The 24,394-nt window shown below is 36.7% G+C and overlaps 1 protein-coding gene across 1 annotated transcript in view; it reads left to right on the forward strand.

Moving 5' to 3' along the window:
- Positions 1-24,394, forward strand: part of EXT2 (exostosin glycosyltransferase 2) — a 75,545-nt gene that overhangs the window by 16,255 nt on the left and 34,896 nt on the right. Inside the window, exons 7-8 of the mRNA XM_032691099.1 lie at positions 198-291; positions 20,265-20,396. Coding sequence (XP_032546990.1) covers positions 198-291; positions 20,265-20,396 — 226 coding nt within the window. The remainder of the gene's footprint in view (positions 1-197; positions 292-20,264; positions 20,397-24,394) is intronic.

The following is a 24,394-nucleotide window of genomic DNA, read 5'->3' on the forward strand; positions in this document are numbered from 1 at the left end:
TTAAATTGTCTGGACAGATCAGTCTACAGACTTTGGCGACATTATCTGTGGGCAAACTGGCTGGTGGTGTGGAGGAACTGCTACAGAGTAATTCATTAATTGGTAAAAAATTCGGGGTTAGAGAAGCAGTTGACATCTTTTAGTGTAGAATTTCTTTCTTCTCCTCTTGCCATTTGTTTTCTGTTTTTTGCTTTTAGGGCCTCTGTTGTCATCCCTGAAGAAAAGATGCCTGAAATGTATAGTATTCTGCAAAGTATCCCCCAGCGACAGATTGAAGAAATGCAAAGACAGGTAAAATAATGTACTGTGTTAAAATTATTTTCCTTTATTTACAGTTGGAGTGTAGGTTCATATACCGGCCTTACTCTGAAAGCTGTTGGAATGCAGAAACATCCACTGTACTCTCATGTTAATATTTTGATTATTTGACCCTATTCTTTCCTTATGCTAAACATCTGCATTCACCATAATTTTCCAACGGGACAGAAGCTCTTCTTGAATTTGAATGTACTGTCTATTCACATCTATTTACGTATTTCTGTTGAAATCACAGTGTATATTTGTTTCTTTTTTTCTACATGGTATTTAAATTGCATTAAAGAAGTTCAAGAGTCTTTTCTTTATCTCAAAAGAAGCTTTGGTTTGTAGGTAAGTTTTAATTGCTTAGAATGTGAGAGAAGCATTAAGTCCAAAAGGTTTTAAGTATCATTCCTCTGAGAGGGATGTTTTACTTATTTGGTAAAATAAGAGAAGAGTGGAGACCATGAACTGTCCAAACTTGTGAATGAAGCCTGTGTCGACTGGTATATAAGAAATGTCTCCTAGTTTACTACAACTCCAGTTGATGCTAATTCCTGTTTATTATTGGCCTTGTTATTATGGACACTATCATCATAAGTTGCTCTAATTCTAGACCTGACACAGAAAGAGCAAGCTCAGCAATGAGGACTTTTAGCCATATGAGAATTTTCACAAACTGTGAAGTTCTGCTGTCAGATTAGGGGCTAGGATTCAAGCACATTGTTCCTTTGGTGGTTGGAATATATAGATTATATTTTCAGGCCAGCAAAGAAGATATTAACATATATGGTACACTTGTATCTAGGATATTTCATCCTTGACACCTTATTGCACCTGAGCACATATTGTTATAAGGTAGGAAGATACTCTTATTATCGCCTCAGTTCCTCATCAGGAAAAACATAGAGGAAGTAAGAGAGAGGTATGAAAGGAAAAAGTTAACTGTCTGATCTCGGGTGACTTTTAAAGACACATGGAATTTCTGCAGTCAAATTTCAGCAAGAATTGTGAAGTCACGTTTCTGAAATTCCCTTACCCAACCTTAGTGACAAAGTCATCTTTTGTGTGGTCCTTGTAAAAAGTGAACCAAGATATGATTTTTCAGGGTGTAACCTAAAACACTCTAGTTACTTCTACTTAGGCAGTGCTAAAAGTTGCATGGTGTATATTAATACTGATACATGTAGAGAAAATAGACTCTCAAATTAAGAAGTAAATGTCTTTCACATTTGAATTCTGTTGCCAACTTCATTCTGTGTACAGAGAGCGTGCAAATACCACAGCAGCCGTCAGGGGTCTCCTTTCTCTTTAGTGTCTTCACACGAACCATTTTGGTGGAGCCTGCTGGCAGCAAGACGTGCCACCAGAAACACAGGTGATTAAGTAACCTTGGCATTACAGCTCCTAAAGATGCAATTTTGCTTTAGAGATGTTAACATTAGGGAGTTTTGCATAATAAAGTTTAAAAACTGACATTAGTCATCTGTTAAAGTGTGCATTACTTTTCTTGTTGTCCATTTTACTAAAAACATAAAATCATCATTTCAGGATAGTGTTCTCCATCTATGGAGAATGCACTTGATGTTATGGGCAGCTTAAACACTAATTTCAAAGTATAAAATCAGGAAACAATACAGTCTGTAAAAAACAAGCAAATGAAATGAAAACAAACAAGCAAACCCCTTAAACATTCACAATGAAACAAACCAACAATAACTCCCTGAATTCAGATGATGTATAAATTACTTATGTTATCTGTAACTCCATAAAATTAAGTTGAAATAGAAGATATTTTAATACTAATAATGCTCTAATAATAATACTAATAATAGTCTCTGTCTGGAGGGAGTTTTTTTGGATTATAGATGGTTTGCAGTAGTCATTGCAGTACTCAGGGATGTTCAAAGCATCCCTGAACATCATCAGAAAATGTGATTCTGTTGACTGAAGTATATTTTTCTAAAGTTTCCTCTCACATCTTCTTGCTTTTGTTAAGGATATAGTTGTGTGTTTTGATAGTAAAAGTAATAGGATAAAATCATAAGGCCTGCCTTTCTCTTGTCTTTATGAATTTATTTCTATCTGCATATTAAGAATATTTAAACATGCAATACATACATTTCACGTCCTGTCAGCCTTATTTACAAGGCAAAATCCCAGTGAAATTCCATTGCTGATACATGGTTCTGTGTTCTAGCTATCTAACGTGGTGAAAAGATCTTAGTGACTGATACTGTGTGGATTACCAGTAACCTAATTGCTTTTCCTCATTGATAAATGTGCACTAATACTACACCTGTGCTACAAATTTTTGTTTCCTTCCTCCTCCTCAGTCTCACAGTAGGGAGCAGTTGCACACTTTACTTTCTGGTTTTCAGTTTAAATGGTTTGGGAAAGTATCCTAGGACTTTCTGGCTAGATAAAACATCATCTCAGATTTTTTCAGTGTCTTCACTTCAGCAGCAATGTACAGGGATGAATGAATAAAGATTCGCATAATGAGGCTGAAGTGATAGAAGAGAGAATTTGAAGTTGGAATGAATTTCTTGAGGAGACTGGTGCTAAAGGGTAGTTCAGAAGCAACATGAATTTATCACAAGTACTGTATTTTGTTTCTTGGGCAAGGAATTACTGAAATGAAACTCAACTAATAGCCATTTATAGAATGAATCTGCAAAAGAACTGGAGTGATTTATACATATTTTCAGATGTGATCTATAGCAGTTTCTCATGCTACTTAGCCATGGAAGGGTAACAAAAGCTTTGAAATATTCTGGTTTTGCAAGTAACCCCTATTTCTCAATAATATTTAAGCCCCTTTTTTGATCCTTCAACTTCAAGGGCTAATAACACTTGATATACAGTATTTTGATGCTTGTTTTTTGTCAAGTGAAAAGGAATGACTGACACTGGTCTTTTGGTATGTTTGTTTTTTCCAGTCCCACTCTAGTTTTCAGTGAGCATTGCTCTTATTGAGATGGAAACATAGATAGTTAGATCACAATGGTTATGTTCTTTCTTGTTTTCACATTGCGCAACACTTGGAGTTTGATATAACAGTTATAAAAAGATGGGTTTGCAACTGATGTTAAAATGGGGCAAATGTGATCTTTGCAAAGAGCTTTTATTAAAATTGGTATGAAAATTGTCTTACGACTTCTCATGGTTTCCTTTGTGGTTAGGTTGTATTTAGGTTTTATTTCAAAAACTGGTTTTATTGCACAAAAGAATTCCACTGGGGGAGACTATAAATTTTTGATAAAGACTTGTGAAATATGTTGTGCAAGCACCTACCGATTAATGTACTTTTTCACTAAATTAAGAATCCAGTTGACATATAGGGTTGAGATCAGTTGATGTGTATGATTGAGATCATCCTATCTTTAGAACAAATCTTTGCTCTAAATTTCTCCTGGTTTTTAGTGGGCTGATGCATGCATTCATCATACCTAAGAGAGTTTCTACATCTGATAACCTTTGTGGAATTGAAGCCTTGCTGTCTGATTACATTGGTTTCAGTGTTGTCTCATGACATAATTCTTATCCTTAGTTGGAAAACACTATACTTAAAACAAATATTATTGTAAATGTTAGTTTGCCAATTTTCTTTGTGGACTAGGTAATCTTTTTGCAGTATTTTATTGCAATTGATTTTCTGGAGATCATCCATCAAGGTTAAAATGTAGACAGAAACATATATACATACACAAACATATATGTAATTTTTTTCAAGTTGAAATAGATTGTCTGCTTTTAATGTATAAAATTTTCTCTACGCTTATATTTTTGCTTTGTTTTTGGAGATACTTCTAGCCATACATCTGCTGGAGAAGAGAGGAAAGCTCTTGAAGAGAAGTCATTACATTTAAATTATATAAGAACCTGTATTTGAAAGTATTTTCTTATAGTTTGTACACCTATCGTGGGCATCACACAGTACTGTCACGAAGAGGATTAAATGCAGGTGTTTTAGTTATGGAGACATCATCTAATAGGATCTGTGACTGATATGATCTGAGCTGTGATTTCCTATAACACAATTTCACTTTGCTCAGTTGTTTTATCAGATAGTACATGGTATACACTGGGAAAGAGTGTGGGAAATCAGAATTAATTCTACTGTCCTGCATTATACCTGATTGCACTGAGATCTCTGGGAATTAGCTGTATTAACTTATACTTTTATTGTTCAAACTTGCAGAAAATTTTGCTCTCAACAATTCCTGGTTCAATTTCCTGTCTTTCTTCACAGAAGGGAATAGTTTCTCTGCTTGTAGCCTAGTCTACACTGTTATAAAAAATTGTTACATGTTTTCAATACTACATGTACAGCCTATGTTTCTGAAAATTGGAGACTAGCATGTGATGGCTCTTAAAAACTGCAACATTTTGACCATCAAAACCAGTCTCTGCAAGTTGACCTGCTAAAATTAATAACAGCCTGGATGAAACTTAGGTATCTCTGGGATTGCTGTCTTGTCTGTTTTCTACAGTAATGTTGTCATTCTCATTTTCTTTGAAGCTTCCTTGAACTATCCCCCTTTCACAAATAGTTCCATATGGAGTCTGAAACACTGGCAGAAGTGCCCAGAGGCAAGCTGATAAGCAGCTTAGCTAAACAGCTGCTGATGTAGCAGACTTTATGCTTTCATTTTCTCTGCACCTCTAACCAGCACCCAGGTAACAGCAAAGTTCTAGAAGTGGAGAGGCAAGAAATAGAAGTAAGTGTAGTAGACCTGTAGATAGAGAGTAAAATCTGAAATTTTATCTTGCTCCTGAAGTGTGACATAAGTTTTGGTTTGAAAGCCTGTTAAGTCTCTGGAAACATGTTTCAGCGGTGTAGTTTATATATAAATGTCTCTAACTGATATGAACGTTTTCCTCAGCTTGCATCTCAGCCTCTGTGCCTTTTTCCTCCTGTTTTTGTGAGATGACTCAGTCTACCTGAATATACAAGCATCTTGTAAATAGTTTTCCTCATTTAATAGCAACATACTTAGAAGTCTTTCAATGGGACTAGACTCATTAAGGCATAGGATCAGAATATGGAAGTACTGTGTAGTGGGAATAGAAGAGTTATTCCTCTGTTTGGTTAGGCTTTCTTTCTCACTGAACAGATTTGAGGTAAAGAGTTTACTTTCAAAAGAAGGCTTTGTGTGCCTATTCCTTTTTGAATTTATAATACTCCCCATCTCCCAAAAATAAAACTTCTGAATTAATATCTGTTCTAGAGGACTGGGTGACTTTGTGTGCTCTGATGGTACAAGAATGAAGAGCAAGTGTTCTCGAGCATGGGAATTCTTTCCATCCTGGTTTCCTAAGGAAACAGGGGTATGATCGCATACAATGTGCATGCTGATTTCTCTTCTAATATCTGTTACTGCTCAATTTCAACCAAACTTACAGAGAGATGGAGATGTTGGAGGTAAGAAATTCCATAAAGCTATGTAGCTGTGTAGAAGGTAAGCATCCCAGAACAACATGGCTTTTTAAGGGAAAATTTGCAGCTTGAGTTAATAGTCACAGAAAACCACTTGCATTTACCCATTATGAATGATCTGCTTTGGGAAAGGTTTTATTTGCAACTGGCACACCTTAGGCCACAGAAGTTCAGATGCAGCATGACCAAATGATAAAGTGACAAATTAAATTCAGTATACAAAGAAAGAGGTATACAAGCAATTTAAAACAGCCTTCTCATAGGCAGTTATGGCCTCTCAAGTAACTACAATCACTTGGAAAATAATTCTTGGAGCTGTAATAAGTAGTTATGTGAAAGTATAAATTCCATGGTCAGTTTTAATAAAAAAATCCCAACAAACCAAAACCAAAAGAATCAAGAATTTTTAGAAAAAAGGTAGGGAACAAGATGGAAAATACTACGACACCATGTAAATCTATTTTATGTCTGCACCATGAATACGGTTTGTAGTTATGGCTCTCCCATCTTAAAAAGGATATTATAGAACAAGGATGATCAAAAGTTTCAAGAGAAGAGTAATTAAATAGCCTAACACTCTTCATCTTGGAAATGACCAATTGGCGATGAGGTGAAGCAAGAATATAGTACAGAACTATAAGAATGTCATGAAAAAAAATGAATGGATATGACTCTACAATGTTTGATACAATTTCTTTTCATGTTTCATAAGACTTGTATTACTGGGAATGTGGTCTAAAAAAATTAAAAGGGAGATGATCTTCTCATAGAACTAGTAGATAGTCTGTGAGATCACTGCATCATCATTTTGTGAGAGTGAAGGGGTTTTATTGACATAAAGGCAGAATGAAGAAATCCAGAGAAGGAAAATCTGGAATCCTCTGCCTTAGGAGTTCTTGCATTGCGGAGTTCTGAAAGCTGTAGAGTACTTTATGGAAGTGGTGGCTTACTCCTGCTGTGTCTGTGGGAGGGGAGTTCTAAGGTACCTGCTTGTCAGAGCATTGTCAGAGAGAATATGGGAGCAGAAGGCCATTTGGTCAGACCTGGTGCAGGCACAGTAATGCAACTTCAGGACTTGTTTACAGAAGACCTTGGTGTTATAATGCCTTGTGGAATAACCTTGTCAGATCATCAATGGTTTTCAAAGTGCGTCTTGACTTCGGTGGCTGCCAAACGCTTCAGTGGGAGAATATTGACTGTGATGTATAGTTTCCTCCTTTGGATGAATGGGTAATTCACTTTCCTGAAGCCCCACAAGGTACTTTCTCAAATAGTGGCCATGCAGCATTCTTGCTTTTCATGAATAAAAGTTTTAGATACTCACAACCTCTTGTGTTTTCAGCCCACGTGGACAATTAAAAACTAAAAAGGAATGTAAACTCAGTGTAAAAAATGTGAATAGAAAGCATGTAGTTTGCAATGTTTGTTCCCACAGTCAGAATACCTGGACAAGCTGTTGTGGTTTTTGTAGTGCATGTCCCATGTGCCTCAGCCCTGACCTTAAGAAAAGTTCAGACTCCAGGTCAAACAGAACTGAAGACATATGCATAAATCAATGACTTGTTTTAGTGCCATGTTAAAATAACATGAGTGGCTGGCTTTTCTGACCCCTCCTCCTTTTCATTTAATGTGCTTCTTTGGCTCCTCTTTAAAGAGAGTTCTGTAGAGTAATTTCAGCTCTTATCAGCTTGCTGACAGCTATATGAGCCTTTCTGCTGGCTCCAGGCAATCACTGCCAGCGTGTGAAACATCCCATTCTTGCAGTGAAATGGTCTTGGATAGAGTTAAAGCAAATGGGTGGTGGAGTTTTTCTGTGGGTGGTGCAACTTACATAAAAGAGATGGGATTTAGTCCTTGTTAACCAATTAAACAGAAATTCATTTCAATATCTGGACACTGGAAGCTCTTTGAGCATAGTTAGATTTTTACAAGTCCTTTTAATGAGAATATTAAACTTACAGCTGCAGTTCTTTCCCTGACAGGGGGCAGCTTCTGTCTCAGGGTTCCTTAGACTCATCATTATCAAATTTAGGCAAACTTTCATCTGTCTGCCATTTGTAGCATTTTAAGGAGCGTGACTGTAGAGGCTAACCCTGCCTTAATCCTCCCAGAGTGCTTCAGTGGAGCTCTGGGTCCCCCATAAATGTCAGGCCTGGACAATTTGCCATCTTATCAGATGCAGTGAAGTTAGTTCCAGCCCTCTCACCCCTCCCCCAGAGGAAAGATTTGTTGCTGCAAACAGCAAAGGAAAGAGAAAACTTTTTCCTGGCTTACTGCCAGGATCACCATGGGAGTTGTAGAATCCTTGGCATTTATATATGAGACTTTCATTGCTCCCCACTCCCTTCATTTGTTGCAGAGAGTATCCTTATCCTAGATTTTTTTCTTGTTGTGTGTCCTGCCCTGTTGCTTTTCAGAATGAAGAAAACTGTCTTCATGGCATCTCTGAGAAAGAACTACAAAATTTGAGACCAATCAGCACCTCAATGAATAATTTTTATAGGACACAGTTGGGCTGCTTTTGTATCTACATTGACAGCTTCTAAACAACAAAAGGTGAAACTTAACTGTAAGAGGGAAATTATGCTATTTTAAGACAATTTTCTTGTTTGTTTTTAAGATTAGATTTTAAGAGTCCGTATTTTAAGAGTTTGCATCTTGTTGCACAGTGAATTTCTGCTACTTACACTTTTCAGGTTGCTATACACAGCTTGGATAGACTACAAATAAACCCAGATGATCCAAAAATTGGAAAGGCATGTAGTTTTAGAAAAAATATTTGAAAATATTCTGTTGCCCACATGAAGCATTTAGCTGCAGACAAATTGATGATTAAGCATATCTCCTGGTGTTCCACTCTCTTTGTTACTCTCTGCTTTCCCTCTGCTGCTGCTTAGTGTGTACCACATCACATTTATCAAATCCCCTTGCTCCACTTAGCCCCTTTCATTACTGAAAGTGTTACAACTTCAGCATTTATCTGTATAGCATAAGTACACTGCAGTGCTGTAGTAATTTACATGTGAGTATATTCAGTAGTGGTAGTAAATACGCCTTGGTCTTGTATCCATTTTACTGATGAGTAGATAGATACATAAATTAACTTGTGCAAGACCAAATCATAAGATTAATAATGGAATTTGGAAGTCCTGGATCATGTTTTAATGACTAAATCAAATATATCTTACAACACAGTAGGAAGGTTTGTCTTTTAAATTAGAAAGGTTTTACATGTTCTGTAGAAACAATCTGCTGCCAGGTAATCTTTAGACAGATTTTCCTTTAATCTTTGTAAATTATGCAGATATATCCAATAGTTTCTTAGATGCCTGTATGTGGGAAAATTATGTTTCTTTGTTATGAATTGAATAGAGGGCTGTTTAAGAATATATTGTAATTCCCTTTGGCTTGCAAATGGTGTAATTTGTATCTAGGGGTTGGCTTCTTCCTTTCCCTTTTGCTCCTTCTTAAGTTTTTCCTTTCTTTTTTTCATTAGCGACAGTTCTGAATGCTCTTTAGAAATTAAAATGGCACCTGGCATTAGTTGTCTTTCAATACATACTCTATCCTGGTGACTTAAATCTGTACAGATGCTCTGGAGAGGAGGACTACAGAGGGCGTGCATATTCCAGGATACTAAGGATGAAGTAGGGAATCATGGATAGAAGTTGTTAGATTATGGTTAAGATTAAGAAATCCAGTTTCCTGCAGATTCAGGTGGTAGTGGAATTCCAGTCCCAGGGGGTCCACAGAATATTTCATCTCTTTTCCCTCACACAGTGCAGTCTATCATAAATACACTTCCCAACACTGTAGCAAACAAAAGCAAAAAATATCAGTGGTGCCTGTTGAGGCATTGGGAGAAACTTTCCTGATCCTGAATCTAGTGATTAGGTTAAACGTGACCATGAACCAACTGTCTGAAATGTTTCAGTAAGTTAGCAGCACCAGTCCAGGCTCTGCACTCTTCCTCTCACCACTGGTTTTGTTTCTGGTCTGTTACTGCCTGTGTGTAGTAGCCAGAATGTATCAAGGGGAGAGGGAAAACAGCTCCTTCCTCACATTTTTAATTGTTCAGGTGAAGCAAAAGATTAATACATAATAAATATGCAAATGCTGCTTAGTACTTTCCATTTTTTTTGGGTAGCAAGGATTTATGTAATAAGCCTTAATATTTATCTTTGAGATTAATTCTCTTTTTTTACAAAATTCAATTTCATGCAGTAAAGGATATCATGGTGTTTCACATATTTACTGAGAAGAAATAAATAACTCTTGTTGATGTTTATCAACTGTTTTGTTCATGTAAAATTATTTTCAACCCTGTTCCATTGCAGTGTGACTACCACATAGTATTATCACAACCAATGATTAATAATCACCTTACCTATTTCATCAGATAGCCATGCAGTCATGTGCACTTTGAGCCATGAAGGATGAAGTATTTTTAAATAGCTTGAGCTAAGATCAGTTATTTTTAAAGTGCAGAGGAAAAAAGCAGCACCATGTTCTAAATGGAATTTTTCAAGTAGATATGGAAAAAGCTTCATGACTGCTGTCCTTCACTTTTATCCTTCCAGAAGTCAGTAAGATATATTTGTATTCAGGCAATACTGGCAGTAATGTCTGTCGTTAAAGTTTTCCAGTGTTGAGAACTGTGTGTATGGGGGTATGTGTATTATGTTTGTGCTTGTATAAAGCAGAGCTATATAGCTTACAGGAAACTGAGCAAGACATGTCTTCATCAAAAGGGCAAGTTCTTCCTGGTATAGAGCTTAAGCTCTGAAATTGAGGTATTTGCTGATTTTTGACTGCTATAATATGGTGGTAACCCTACCTAGATTTTTTTTTTCCTTCAGAAAGCTGTCCTTTCATGTGTGTGATTGGCACTGGGCTCGCTTTGTGTTTAGTTTCTCTAATCAAGGGAATTTAAGCTTCTATTCTCCCAGCATTAGTACAGCAGTCATGGGAAATCTCAAACAAGCGAGATCTTGTTGCAGCAGTTGACACAAATAAAAGCGGTTGTGCTTTTATTTATTTATTTTTGATGCTGGATGCTGATTAAAAGTTTCCAAGCATCCTTGAGGCATGTTATAAAGCCAACCAGCAGAGAGCAGGGCAGCTGCCAAGGAAGGGAGATGCTGGTGGACAGAGGACAAGATCACAGTGGGAAGCATCAGTGTGTGTAACTCAGAAAGCTGGGAAAGGTGTAAACAGATCCGCAATTTATCTGTAGATTGGGCTCTCCAAACACTGTTTTATTGGCCAGTGGCTCCTGCTTTACTAACCTCTAACCTCTGCAATACTCAGAGGTGCTGCCCACCAGCCAGCCTTGTCTTTGAACCTCCCTTGGCTCCTGCCACCTCAAAGGCTTGCAGTCAGATTCCTGTGTTTTGCTTGGGACCTCACCTCTCAGCAGGATGCCTGCAGCAGGGAAAACTGATCTACCCTGAGAACATAGACATATTTGAAGGCAATACCCCTAGGACTAGAAACCTATTGCTTTCAGTTTCAGGAGCTGTCCATCACTTGTCAAGAAACGTGGCTAAAATGTCCTCCCACCCCCAGCTTTTGGTCATACACTAGTTGAATGTTCCCTGCAATTACATACATGAATTTGTTTTCTATTAAATTTTAGGCTGCCATTGAATCAGTGATAGCATAAGTCTAGCTTACTGTAGGTCTGGTTTCATGTTAAAGTGAAGCAAAGGACATGTTAAAGAGAGTGCAAAGAACAAACATCATAATAAGGATGATACAGATCCAAGTAATTTTGACTACTCCTCAGGTTAGGTGTGTCTGCCCCTTCCTTCACAGTAACAGCCTGGTGAAAGTGGAGTAATTAGGGAGCCATGTAAACTCCTGGAAACTGGAGGGAAGAGAGTGGCCTATTTTTGTGTCATTACATCATTATTGATGATTATGTAGATAATGACTATCTGAGAGCCACAGTAGGATCTGTATTACTCTTTTTCAGGTGTATTACGTTTTTTCAGCTGTGTTATTTCTGTGGTGTCAACAGATGTCATTTGCCTGTAAATAGGAAGACACGATTGAAAGCTCTTTGGGAGCAAAGGGAATTCAGAAAATGGCAGCCATTTTTACATCACATGTTTCTAAAGCTGTAAATGCCTTTTTTTTTTTTTTTTTCCTTCTCATCCTGCTCCTCTCTTTGCTGGCTCTGTGTCCATGCTTTGCAACAGTATTCCCAGCCACAGCTGAAAATGGGGTGTTTCCTTGCTGCTCATAGTGGTGGTATCTGTTGGCTCCATAACTGAAATGTATTTTGGCCACGGATTTGTAGGGTGCCAGGGCAGTAAGTCAGGTTTCCTGGCTGGTGCAATGTTGCCTTCTGTGACAGAGTTGTTAAGTTGACATACTCATTAATCAAAGAAGCAAGTTTGAAGTGCAGAAATATATGCAGGGAGGGGAGAACACCAGTGCTCAGTGATATTTTTATCTATTCAAGTTTTGTGTTCTTGCTATTTTTAGAATCAAGTTACTATCACTGGGACAAGGAATAGCAGAAATCCATATTTTAAGGGTAAAGATAATGCAAGATTTCAAAACTATATATAATGTTACCATTTCATGAGAGAGAATGAGAACTCTTCTATTGAAAATACCATCTTTTATGTCATATATTTAAGCATAATAAGGTTCTTCATAACAGAACATAAAAACCTTAAAACCACCAAAGCAAAACCAAAAAACCAACACAACATCTAAAACCAAGAAAACCCCCCAAACTCCCACAATTGTTTGAAAGTATGGAACCAAGAGTGAAAATATTAACTTTGAGGCATATCTGTTAAAGAACCATTCTCGTATATGCACAGTATGTGTTGTTGTGCATATGGGTTACTATAATTATGTCAGTGATTCTTTTGAAAGCACCAAAGAGGGGAATCTGAGGAAGGCTGCAGTGCAAAAAGCTTAATATCTGAGATTGCATTAACATTTTCCTTTACCCTTAACTCTCAAGAGTCATCACGTAGTGTACAGTAGTAAAACTGAGAGCCAGTAGAAGTGAGTTACTCCCAAGTGGCTGGTATCCAAAGGGTAACACTAGCATTTTGAACTCTGACCCCTGCCCCCTTATGAATCAGCAGCTTCAAAAAGAAAAAGGGGAAAAAAAGAAATCTGGATAATGGAAAAATTTAATTTTCACTCTCCATTGTGTCTGAAGCAGGCAAATTTTATTGTTTCATGACTGAAATTACTATAGTAGAGAATATTGAGCCAAATGATTAAATCCACTTGTTGCTTCACTTTTGAAAAGATAATTTTTGAGACTGAATTACAATAAAAACCAGCACCATGAAATATCTATCTAGAATTTCTGTCTTAAAATATTTGACTGTAATGATACAAATTATTGTTTTGTTTTCTAATCCTGCAGAAGTGTGTTGTAATTAAGAAATATTCCTCTGTAGGCCACTCATATAATTTGTATAAGTTAAATAGATGAATTTAGTATTTTCAGGGCTTTAGTTGAGAATCATGCATAACTCAGAAACAAGAGCTGAAAGATGGAATGAATATTCATAAATAATACTAAAAGAATGTTGTCTTGTTACATTAGAAGCAAGCTTCAGCTAACTTGAAACAACAGCATGTGCCCTGCATTGTTCCACTGCTCATTCCTTTTTTTCCCTTGTAGAGGATCTTCTGGTTTGAGATTCAGGTAACTCCAATGTTGAATTATGGATTAGTCTTTTTCTGAAGTGATCAGGCACCCCTAAAGGTGCAATTCCTTGCAAATCCCCATTTTTTTAGCTTTGGAAGTGACACACTGATGTTCTGAGCTCTCTTTATATGCTACCTGTACTGCTGCTTTTCTTGGATAGGCCTGTGTTGACAAACAGATGCAATACAAGCAGCTTAGATTGAATTTGGAAGGTGCTTTTAACCTGATATTCTATAAAACATGAAAATAAATCCGAAAACTTTTCAGGTTTTGGCAAGTTAGCATTATTTTACCAGTATTCCATTGACTTAAAGGATTAACTCTTAATATTCTTCCATAGTCTATGTATGGAGACAAGAAACTAATTTTTACTTTCAGATTGCGATTTCTAAAGAGTTTACCTCCAGTTTCAGGGAATTGCACTTTCCACCCCAAAAGTGACCCAACTTTCCAGAGTACAGCTCTCTTACTTTTTTCATAGTCTGAAACACATTAATTATTTTGAAAAAAAGTAGCCTACATTTTTGTTTGTTCTCATTTCAAACCTGCATGCCTCCCTGGGAAAAATGAGAGGATCTCAGGTTTTTATTGAAGACATAGCTTTAAGGGGAAAAAGGATCATGGCCTACAGCTAGTCACTTACTCTATCCTCTCATGCTCCCTTAATAAGAGGAGAACGAATTGTCTAGGAAGTATTTTAAGGTACCAGAGCTCTAAATGTCTCTCTGAATGACCCTATTTTTTTCCTGCACTGGCTACAGAGAAAAGATTGAGCCAGCCAGTTTTAGGTGTGTTGAACTTGATTGTGTGATATTGCCAAGGGTCCTAAACCAATTAAGCAATTTTTTTTACCCCAAATTGTTACCATTTTCTAGAAATAACTAAATACTGTCTAATTCATGATAGTATAAAGTCTTCTGAGGGTTTTTGTAAGCCTGTGTAAAAAAACCCAAAGATTGCACTAGTTTTAGCTGCCCCAGCTGGTATCATCTTTGCTGAAGAACTATGTATTGAAAATAGTATGTATGATCAGCAAGGAAGTTGTTGAAACAGAGAACCAGATGTAGAAACAGTAAAGCAGTACAGAAAAAGGGTGCAGATTACAATAAGCAGGAAAATGTGGGAACTTGGGGTTTTAGGGTCCTCAGTCTGAACCCAAAATTCATCTTGGGAAACTTTATAAAATGCCTGTTGCTCCAGAAGAGGAATTTATGCTTTCTTCAGTCCCATTTTGCCGAGGAGGTCAGTAGGGTGCTTGAGAGCTCAAGCTTGCTATCTGACTATTATATAACATCAGCTACCCTCATATGCATCTCTGGTACAGGGCAAACATAAAAATGCAATTTATCTTGAACCCCAGTAGCCCATCTAATTCTACTGGACATTGGAAATAGGCTAGGGTGAGGGAAGGTTGCCTGTGACCAATCCTAGTGGTTTACTTGATGGACAAAACTTGTTAGGTCTCACTAACTTAGAAAACATTTGATTATGTTACAGTATGACATATAACTTCAGAAGGTCTTAGTGGATGCACTTACATGCACAGAGCTGTCAGATGCACAGCTGAGCTGTAGGTATTTATTGTAATATCTTTTATATCTCTGCTGAAGGTACGTGGTTTAGCAAGGGGTTGCTGCAGTCAGTATCTTCGGTTACTTAGCCAAGTATTAATTTTATTAGTTTAAAGTTTCTATTTAGAAATTAAAAAAGAAGATAAACTTTTTTTTTTTTTCTGCTATCCATCCTAAAATTTGAAAGGAATAAGAGTAAGATCACCAAGCTTCCAGGCCAGTGCTGTTGCAGCATCTAGGCCACACTCTTTTCTTTGGCTAAACTTCTGTAATCCAGCTGGAAGTAAAAACCAGGAACATCAAGAGCCATTGAGAAGGGAAAGCATTTAAGCAGGGTCATCCCAGCCAGTGTGAAAGTCATATTTCAGGCCCTCATAAACCTTTTCAAGGCATTTTAGAAACACTGAACTGCTGCAGTGGGGCAGAACCTTACAGCATCATGGCGCCTGACCTAAAAGTTGAGAAAAGTGGTGGTTTATGGGCAGTTAAGTTTTACTACTCTTCTGTGAATTTTGGTTTTTTCCCCTTTTGCTAACTTTACCAACTCCCACCAAATCATGGGCTGTGAAAAGACAGGAAGCTAGAAAGTTCCTTTCATGGACTGTTTCCTCTTGATCTAAATGTTACAGAAAGTAGTTCTTTCCTTGCCTCATGCCCAGTGTTTGTCTTTTCACAAACTAATCAAAAGATTTACGTTGATCTGTCTTGCCTTCTACACCGGAGCACCATTAGGGGCATTAACACTAGAACTTATAAACATTATATGAATGGGCTCTGTAACCTGATGCTATGCTGGCTTGTAAAGAGCTTATAAAGAGATGCTAGGCCCCCAAGTGTGTTTATTCCTAAGGAAAATAACACCTTCCCTAAATAAATGTTACTTTCAGTGAGTAGGCTACCCTGTTGCTGCCTGCTGCTGCCTGTTGTCTGCTATGAAAATAACTGCAAATGCCCCCTTCCCAAGCTCTTGCATGTACCGATATGTGCTGAATATTGTCAGTTTGGTTTCTTCATAGTCTGCTTGAACAAAGTCCCAGAACTGAAAAGTAGAGGAACTGAACTTTTGGTTTGGATGGTTGCTTATTTGGTTGAAGGAACATCTGTCTTTCAGATATTGCTAGTCTTTCTCAAGGTGTGCATGTGTATTTTTAGAGTATAAATTATAACACTATATTATATTAAGCAATTTTGGCCTCTACATAAAGTTTTCATGGCTGATCTAATGAGGATGCAGCAGTTGAAAGTGGGGCAGGGAGGAAGAAAGGAAAGGCAACAACTTAGAACTACTTACTAATATGCCAGTGTTTGTGACCTTGTTCTGCAGAACTCACTGGTGAGAGGAGAGAGTTTGGCCTCCCATTCCTTAAGTCTGTGGCTTCCATGATGGAGTTCTCATGGCTTTGCTAAATTTACTGCAGAAATTGAATTCAGGTGAATTAATTTCATGGGGAATCTATTGTGTAATGAGAGTTTCCAGTCACTTCAAACCTGTTGGGTAACCCAATAATACAATGTACTTCTCATGCTCAGTCAAGTCATACAGTATGCTACATTTGACTCTTTGAAACATTGGTAAAACTGTTACAGAATATAATGCTTTTCTGTCTTGCATTTTGAATCTATCCTAGATTTTCTATTTATCCAGAAATTTCGAAGGGGAAGAGAAGATACATTTCTTAAATAGCTGTTTTCAATTCCTGGTAATCAATGTATATTGATTTGTGTTGTTTTGACAGTTGTACAAAGTACATGTTTGATCTCTATTTACCACTTAGATTGCCTGTGACCTAGGCAATATTTAGGTGTATACGAAGTTAGCATTCTCTACAAGTCTGTGGTCCACATACTGTGTTTCCTTAGAAAATCCGGAAACCTCATCAAGCAGGCTTCTAGAGTACTAGAAGCTAATTTCAGTTCAAGTTGAAAGGAATGCTAGCCTTACTTGATCATAGTTGTAGTCTGTGTATATGTGTATGTGAAAGACAAGATCTAGGCTTATGGATTTTTTATTTCAAGATCCTGGAACACACTCAGGTAGCTCTAATTAGTATATTACAATTGCCATACCTTAAAAACATTACCCAGTGTAATAACGTTACTCTTGAGTCTTCTTATTCATAGATATGGGAAAGAGAAACAGATAGCTCAGTAAAAATATGTAAGAATAATAAGTAAGTTGGCATGGAAGTCCGGAACAGATATCTTTGTTGTTGTTGTTGTTACTCTCCTGTATCACAAATATGTTCATGGGATTTTTATCCTCTCTGTTTGTTACATTCCAGCACAAGCTTTTCAACCTCACCAAGTAGAGCAGAAAATACATTTTAAATGAAATCAACATACATCTTCCCAGTAGAAAACTTGCCCAAAATATTTAGTAACTCAGCATGTGGAGCAGCAGACACTAGCAAGCCATGTTAATCAGTTCTGCCTTATAAAAGCAAACAAGGTGGGGAGGAAGTAATGAGACCCTGAAACATCTGTTTGGGGACTTCAAATCCCCTTAGAAGGTTTTGAGTTCTGCCTTAAAGAAACACAACTCCAAAAATATTACAACTAACTGTGGGAACATTTTATGGCTCTTTACAAAAAATTAATTTCATAAATATTAATTCCCTCTGCCTTCTTCTCCAGATTTGCTTCTAGTGTAAAGGTGTAATCTTGCCTGACATTGGAAGCATTCTTTGAGCAAGGAGAAGCTAGATCAGATCCATCCTAGTTTTGCTGAAGGAGGAAGACTAGCTTTGATTGTTATGAAGCTAGATAATAATAGATATTACAGTATTAATAGACAATCTTAGAACAGTATAGGAATGCTGTCATTTAGTAACAGTGGAATACATAGTCCTGTGTGCATTTCACACTATTAATAGCTACTTGCTTATAAAGTTGTATGTCAGTAGGTTGTATAAACTAGTTTCTCCTTCTGCTTAGTGCTGCTTATAGCAGTTGCTCTAATCACGTTCTAAACATGAAAATAAAATTTGAGATCTGTGTTCTTACTCCTGTTTATTTAGAATACTTGGAACAGTTGGCTGTTCTAGTCCATTTTAATTCTTATTCTCCTTCTGGTTTTGTTTTTAAATCAGTTGCTGCTGAGTTCTGGATAATACATTTTTCCAAAGAAATGGAGCATGGGGAAAGGAATACTTATGCCTTTGCTTAGCATGTGGTGTTTGCTTTATTTAGCGTCTTTTTATTTACTCTTAGCTGTTTATATAATTCTTCTGCTTTTACAGTTGGATATAGTGTTCATTTTGTTCTGTGTTCTTGGTAATCAGCCTGTTATCCAGCTGTTAAGTCCTACAAGGGAGAGAAATAAGGAGAGGGAAGGGACTCCATTCTAGAGTGAAGTTACTTTGCACTCTCCCTGGATGACAAGCTCCAGAGTAATGCCATTTTTGGGCATACTCATCAGTCTCTTAAATAAAATTTTGAAATTGTCTGAAGTAGTTGAAGTTATGGCTGTTTTCTCAATCAAAGTGAGAAGCAGTGCTTCAGAAAACATTAATCTCTTTCCTAGTTTGTTTTTTTAATTGTAATGTGGATTGTTTTCATCTTGAATATTTACAGAACTTTTCTGCAGAATCTGTTTTACAAACTACCCACAGAGTAGAGTTTTAGGGCCGGTGTTTCAACAAGAAGTCTGTAGTTCTGAATCCCACAGCTTACACTCAAAGTAAAGGAAAAGGTAGCATAAACATGAATATCTGCAAGTTTTTGCTTGTGAATTTTCATTTTCCATACTACTCGTAATCTTTCCTGTACACTGTTAGCTAGCCTAGGAGTATTCCAAAAGAAAGTGTACATGTAGGAAGCACTGTTTGTCTTCTGTTAAAAAGTACTGACCTGCAGAGTGACACGTGTTGGCGCTTGTTAACAGCAGCTAAACAAGAGTTATTTTTGGTTCATCCTAAGATCTGTGCTTCCAGAAGCTTGGTATTCCTTCAGTAATTGAAAAAAAGTAAATAATACAGTAACTAAGTAAGGTAAATAATATTATTTAATATTTTCATAGCATGTGATTAAAAATGGCTTGTTTGTAGAGCTTTTTTACCATTTAAGAAATCTGTAACATGAGTAAAATAGCACTTGCCTGAATTTGTACATTGTCTTCAGTTGTATTCTGACTCTGAAAGCTTCTAAAGTTTCCAATTAATTAAAAAATGCATTTTTTATTGTTCTACCTCGTACATGCAAACACATACTCTTATAGTTGATAATGAACCATAAGAAGATTGAAAATTAAATTACTTTCTGGACAATTCAGGTTCTACCATTTCCCAAAGAAAAACTAGGTTGCAAAAAAATCATATTTCTTAGGCCAGAACTCTTGAACTACATTTATTGATAAAGCATGTTTCCTTCTGGGTTGGATGGAGACATCCAGGATCATTTGATGGTTCTAGGCATTTAAAAAGTATGTTTATTTCTCTAACAGAGATAAGTCAGCATTTTAATTTCAAAACTCTTGCTTTTCTTTTAGCATTTCTGTCCTACACAGAAACTGGGACAAGATGAAAACTTGCTGCACAGGACCTTAGCTTGAGAATGATTAATCTGTGAAATTCAGAGCACCTGTGCATAACAATCTCATGCTTCATTTCACAGTTTTACACTGCCTGTACTATAAATTAGCCAAGATTAATAATTGTAACAAATTGGCATGTGCATGTATTTTTGTGTAAATATCTTAATATTTACTTGTATAAATAAAATTTGGGTTTTTGAAATGGGAAGGTACTAGTCTGGTAGGGTTCATGAGTACTGAAATTCTCTGTCTGATCAACTGTCTCTAATATTGGTGTTAAAAAGTGACTTCTAAGTTCCACTTTTTAGAAAGAATGATTTTACTTGGCTATTTAGCTGCACTGTGGATTCTTCTGCCTTGGAAAAAAAAATGAGTGTAACAGCAATTTCTTCTGTTCTACAGTCAAACTGCTTTTGACATTTTTCAAGAGGAAAACATATGATGAAAGTGTGAAAATACCTGATTCCTTCAAGTATTCTCATTCTATTTAATCACTTGAAAATAATGCTGCTGCTTCTTTTTATTGGCTGTGAGTCCTTTTCTTCTGGGAGGTGGAGTTGAGTTGAAGCCTTCAGGCTCTATGGAAATACTCTATCTACAATAAACCTGCCTCCTAATTTAATTTCCACCTGACATGTAGACTTCATGGAACAGACTGTGCATGGCAAGCCAAAATTGATTGTTAAGCACTGGATCTGTGCAATGTGAAAGTGAACTTTATTCTCTTTACAGGCAAGGTGGTTCTGGGAAGCATATTTTAGATCAATGAAAGCAATTGCTCTCGCTACTCTTCAGATTATCAATGACAGAATTTACCCATATGCTGCCATTTCTTATGAAGAATGGAATGATCCCCCAGCTGTGGTAAGTAAATTCGTTTGATTTACTCATAAAACAAATTGTGGATGTGGTGGGGTTTTTTTTGTATAAAAGGTATGTGCTGTGAAACTTGGTAATAATTTTGTGTATGTGAATTTGTATGTATATGTCTTGTGCTGTTAACTTGCACAGATGAAGCTAATATATTTTATGACAGCTGGCAAAATAACTAGCAGTTCGTTTTATGTCCTGGCACTGAAATGCAAACTTTTAGCTTTTGCTGTTGCGCACACTAAATTGCTTCCTTGTTTATATATTTATTTTTCCTGTATGCATACATACACACACTTCTTTATTTCTGTTGAATTTAGGGAGTTTCAACTTAAAAACGTATGACCGCAGAGAAAATAGTCAGTGGAAATGCTGCAGATCTTAAACAATCTGCAAGGATCTTTTATATCATTATGTTGAAATAGCTAATTATTCCTATGCCTACAATTTTCTCCATTTTGTTTCTTAATAATTTCTCTTATACAGAAACTGATGATCAAAGTTTTACTGGGTTTTTTTTTCCCCCCTTTTTTTTTTTTTTAGTATGTTTGTTTGGTTTGGTGTTCTGTTTTGGTTTTTGTTTGAGTTTTTTGTTTGTTTTGTTTTGTTTTTTTAAAGTTTCACTGACTGAACCCACCTCTGTTAAGAAAATACACCGGAGTATTAATTAACCTTTTGCACCAAGCAGCTGGTTCTGATTTTTTACTGTATAAAAGCCTGTAGATGTTTTTGACTCATAATCAGTTAATTTTCTCTGTGTCAAAATATAAAAAATAGTTTTGTTTTACTAAGAAAATCAAAACTTGGTAACTGTCTTGCTTTATGATGGTTTAGAGGGAGTTTCTCTGAAAGCTGGGTAGGAGTGCTTCCAGGAGTAGAGTGTGTGTTACTTTAAACTCTTCAGGCCGGTGGGTGTGAACAGTTGCTGACAAAGAGTTAGAAGCTCATTGCTGAGTTTCAGGAGTTGATTTTCCATTGCCTAGCCAAAGGCATGAATAATCTCCTGTTGTCATTGCTTGGAGAGGGAATGTGGCCCTTGACAGTATTTAAGGACGAAATTAATCTGCACAAGATGTACTCCACAAGAAGGGGATCAGAGTATCTTAACACCTTTAGATTACTCTAGCAAAACCAAGCACCTTTAAATGGCTAGTAAAATGAAGAAAATGGCTAAAGAATCACTTTTTAAAGGGAATGCAAAAATGTCTTCTCCTGGGTGCTCTCTTATGCTTATTTTTTAAAATAACTGTACTAGTCAGAATTCCACCGTTGGTGTCTGCTTGTTAGGGGAACAATGATCCACTTGAGCCTGAGTGTGTTTCTCATCTAAGCTCCTGCCTAATATCCACTCATAGCACTGTTACAATTTCTAGTAAGCCTGGATGAAACATTATACTTGGAAAGAAGGTAGGTATGTACTTTTGAGGTAGCAGAAGATGGCAACTGTATCCTCTAACTCTGATAAGATGACAGAGTAACTAAAGATGGCTTGAATGTGCTTTTGATTTACGAGAATATTGCTGTATTCTTCTCTAAATAAACTCCATGACCGAAACTTTTAAAGCAAATCATTTCAGGTCAGCCTCGGGGCCAGGATATAGTTCACTGTTAAAATGAAGCACCTGTGAGTTGACATTAATATCACAGTGAAAAGTGTGAGTAAGTGAGCATTGTAAATTCTTATATTACTGGTCAGAACTAATCTCCAAAACTTGCTGTGTGTATTCTGCCTTTGAACTCAGCTGATTAAGCATCGAGTTCCTTTAGCTCTGCTTATTGTTCCTTGTGCTGTTGTGGTCAGTAGGGACTAAGTGCAATGCTCTTCTGTATGCTCTTGTTCCTGTTACGTGGTTTAGATAGGGACACAAAGGTGCAGAAAGAATATGTAGAAGCTGCAGGCACAGTAGCAGAAGGTGCGGAGGTGGAATCACTGTTTTAAGGCAAGGGGCTTACTGAAATTAGCCAGAGATTTCTTTAATCAGTACAAGATTGTTAATAGGGCTCAGATCCCTGTGCTCTGAATAGTGAGGTTTTGAAAATGAGAGCATGGATTTGCTTATGGAATATTTATACGGAAAATGCCAACTTTATAAACTTACTTACTAGGACTTGCTAGAGTTTGTAAACTTACTTGTTAGGACAAATTCACCTTTCTAACAGAAAGAAGATCTTGCTGTGCAAGATCGTTATGCAGAGAATACTTAGAAAGAATCCTTGGCCATGGTTGCTTACCTGCCTGTCTCCTTGGTTTAAGATTTCTTTTTCTTTGTGTGCTGATAGGGGTTAATTTTGTTTAATATGACACTAGGATCCTGAGAAGTAACAGAAAAAGAGTTTGGTAAAATGTCCTGATTACTAGTTGTTTTGTTGCTCAATTGTTACAGCTACTTCAGGTGTTAGATAAAGCAGTATAACCATTATTTCTACAATTAAGATAGCTCGTAACTCTCCAAAGTGCACATTGTACTCTGCATTTTATTGAGCTATTGTAGCCTCATGAGTTTGCTTCCAAAGTTAGATTCATCGTCTGACTTCAGTCTATTTTCTATGATTTTGTATAGTTCTGCCATTTAGCATTTTGATTATAGTATTGTAGAATAGATTTTATTTTGAGTTAGCAAATACTTAGCAGATTGCAGCCTGTAAATATGCTGGATAGAAGATTTTTAGAGGCCTTAAGTATTCAATTAAGTAAGTTGTAACAGCAGTACCTATGAAGAAAAGCTGCATCTTTCACAAAAGGCTTCCACAAGTTTGTTGTCACTTGCAAAGTAGGACTGATAGGCTTCTCTTTGCTTTTTTTTGAATTTTGATACTTCAGATTAGGAATTAAGACATATCTGCAAATTTACTAACGATTACATTCCCTTTACCACAAAATTGCATTGATTTTTGTATCTGAGGAGGTATTTGTTATCTTGGACAGTCAGCATGAAAGTGATACTTAAAATCAGTGAGGCATGCTCATGGATAGATCTGCACATAAATAAACCTCATTCCTGTTCCTCATATATTTCTCAAGTCTCAACACAAATAAGCACCAGCCTATTTGTGTTGAGTCTGTAGTTTCCCCAAACACTTTAAACCACTATCAATAGGTACTGCTACTCAAAGAAGCAATCCTGCACTCTTCTACAGTTGGATCATTTCTCTCTTAATGTGCTACCTTCTTTTTGATTTTTCTAATTCACTTGTGGTGAATTAGCCAAAATAATTTTCCTCATATAAAATTTATCAGGCAAAATTAAAAAAAAAAAAAAAGGAGTGGGGTGTGGTGTAGGGGAGGGAGTGGGTAGCTGGAAGGCTGCTTTTCTTGGCATTAGTTAGACTTATATTGGCTCAAAATATTAGTGAGTCTGTTGCCTGAGTATCTTCACCGAAGTGTGGATACAGCAGCAGTACAGGAGGGTGTTTTTCCAGGAGGGAGTATAAGGTACACAGAAGGTGAATGCATATAGGTTTAAATCCATACTTAGTACATTGCACTGTGGAAGTGATCCAAGCACATTTATGTGTTTGTATGGGTTGACTGAAAACTGTTGGCCTTTCTAAAGAAAAAAAAAGTTATAAAGCGGATTATTTTTCTACTCATTCACTATCTTGTTGAGGAAATGGAAAACTAGTAGCATATAACATGCTAATATGTTATGGAATAGTACTTTGAATAAAAATGCACTATATTTCCTCCTTTTAATGAAGAGGAGCAAATGATACTTTTGGGGCCTGAAATTCATTCCTGGACCATTTGAGTCCTTTCTATGTCAGACAGTCCTTTGCTACAAGCATGGGAGTTCAATGTCTTTTGTATTTTTTTGGCTAGCCATTATCCACTAGGCAGAGGCAGTCAGTTATGTTCAAGTAGGCCAGAAAATGACCAATTCTATGATGTGCATTTTGGTGGTTACCAGTTTGGGCTGGATTAGCAATAATGACTTACATTTGAGATGTGATCTGTTATCTTCAATTAAGTACCTTGTTATGTTCTAATAGAG

This window comes from Chiroxiphia lanceolata, chromosome 6 (assembly GCF_009829145.1).
Source record: "Chiroxiphia lanceolata isolate bChiLan1 chromosome 6, bChiLan1.pri, whole genome shotgun sequence".
In the NCBI taxonomy this organism is placed as follows: domain Eukaryota; kingdom Metazoa; phylum Chordata; class Aves; order Passeriformes; family Pipridae; genus Chiroxiphia; species Chiroxiphia lanceolata.